Raw genomic sequence first — 1,716 nt, 5'->3', positions numbered from 1 at the left:
GTCACGCATCGACGAGTAATTCTGGCGTTGTTGGTAGCATATAGCTGGGCCTCCGAAGATAACGCCGCTTACGTCTTGACCCTTGGCACGAGCCATTATATTGCTGATCTTCATACACCCAGCACCCGACACAACCGGCACATCTTCCGACCCACCTTGGCCTCCAAAAATTAATCAGGCCATTGTCAGGACCGAGATTGACACTCTCGTCGTCGTAAGTATACTCGCTGCAATCACTCTCACTTGCGCAAAAGCTCATGGACTCGGACGAACTTGGAGTTTCTGGAAATGAGGGAAAAAAAACATTGTGTTGCCAACATGTAAATCCATTTCCATCAATCTGGGAGCCACGTCACCCTGTAAAGAAAAATATTGAAACACACCTAGCTTCTACGCAAGAAAGAAAAATATAGAGCAGCGCATCTAATCACATAAAACCACGCACCCTTTATTAAAAACTCCTTACTGGGGCATTTGCGGTATACTGGAGGCCTTAGACGATTTCTTCTTCGCGGATCGTAAGGCAGAGCGGCACATTACACGGCGAGGCCGTACAGTTATTAGCATGATACGCGAATAAGTCAGCCGTGATCTGTGCTAGTCGATAAGTGCGCCACTTATCACTATGCGACGCCCAGCACACGCTGCGCAGGAAACGCTTCATGTGTGGACATAAGCGGTGGAACTCGGGGTCTGTGCACTGGACATCGTCGCAGTTGCAAGCGTGGATCAAGAGCAAGTTACTCTTCTTCGGGTCCGCTGCCAGCTTATCTGCAATCTATACAGCAATAACAAATCCATCAGAACTAAAACTCCTTAACCGATTCCTATCGTCACATACCTTTATCGACGTGGGCTCATCTTCGACCGTCACACTAGCTGCCGTGTTGTCTAGAGTTGGAGCAGGTTGGACCGGCTCCGTTGTTGCTTCTGCAGTTGCGTTTGCCGCCCCATTCTCGCTATCAGCTTCACCAGCAGTAGCCTGCATCTGCTTCTGCCTGGCAGTCTCCGCTGAAGAACTAGGATGCTTATCACTGCAGTTGGGACAGTACCACGATCCGTCTGGTATCGAATCCAGCGGCGGTTGGAGGCAGAAGGTGTGATACTCAGCATCGCAATCGTCACATAGAATAATATCCTTCTCCCTGTCAGACCTCTTGCAAACCTCGCACGCAGTCTCAGTTTGTTCTTCCTCCTCCTCTTCCATCTCCACGTCCATGGAATGTTCCTGCTCTACATGTGACTCCAGTTGCTGCCGCTCCGGCTGTGTACTCTGCCGGTGTGGTTTGTCCCCTTCAAAGTCGCTCAATTCGTCCATAGGATTGACCTCTCGAGTGTCCACCTCGCTAGAAGACTCGCTCAGGTAGTCGCGAACGTTAATAAGTTGTGGCGTTGACCCGCCCGAACTGCTGCTGCCATTAGTAGTGCCATTAGAGGCTGATGTCGTGGTGACCATTGTTGCTGTGGTGGTTAGGACCAAATGGAAATACGATTGTTACAAATCACGATATGTAACTTAGAAATAGAAACGTACTCGGAGTCTCGGTCTTAACGGCAGGTGGTACAGGCTGATAGCGCGAACCACGACCGGCGTCTGCACTCGCAGCTGGCTGTCCAGGAAGCTTGGAGATAGTAAGCTTCACGAACGCGTCGATTTGCTGTAGGTCGCGGTCCTGAGCCAAAGCGTCCTCCCAGTTGAACCGCACGCGCGGTGTG

At 50.8% G+C, this 1,716-nt stretch overlaps 1 protein-coding gene across 2 annotated transcripts in view; it reads right to left on the bottom strand.

Moving 5' to 3' along the window:
- PPTG_06844 overlaps nt 1-1,716 on the bottom strand; it is a 1,868-nt gene extending 152 nt beyond the window's left edge. The window contains exons 1-3 of one of the 2 annotated variants that reach the window (XM_008900888.1): nt 1,535-1,716; nt 842-1,461; nt 1-778 (exon numbers count right to left, since the gene is read on the bottom strand). The exon at nt 1-778 is cut by the window's left edge and continues 152 nt beyond it. In XM_008900888.1, the coding sequence (XP_008899136.1) occupies nt 494-778; nt 842-1,456 (900 nt within the window). In that variant the 5' untranslated portion in view covers nt 1,457-1,461; nt 1,535-1,716 and the 3' untranslated portion in view covers nt 1-493. Of the gene's footprint in view, nt 779-841 lie in introns of both variants that reach the window. The other variant, XM_008900887.1, reaches the window with a different exon arrangement.

The sequence above is a fragment of the Phytophthora parasitica genome, assembly GCF_000247585.1.
Source record: "Phytophthora parasitica INRA-310 unplaced genomic scaffold supercont2.10, whole genome shotgun sequence".
Taxonomy (NCBI): Eukaryota; Oomycota; class Peronosporomycetes; order Peronosporales; family Peronosporaceae; genus Phytophthora; species Phytophthora nicotianae.
This window is presented reverse-complemented; position numbering and strand designations above follow the sequence as displayed.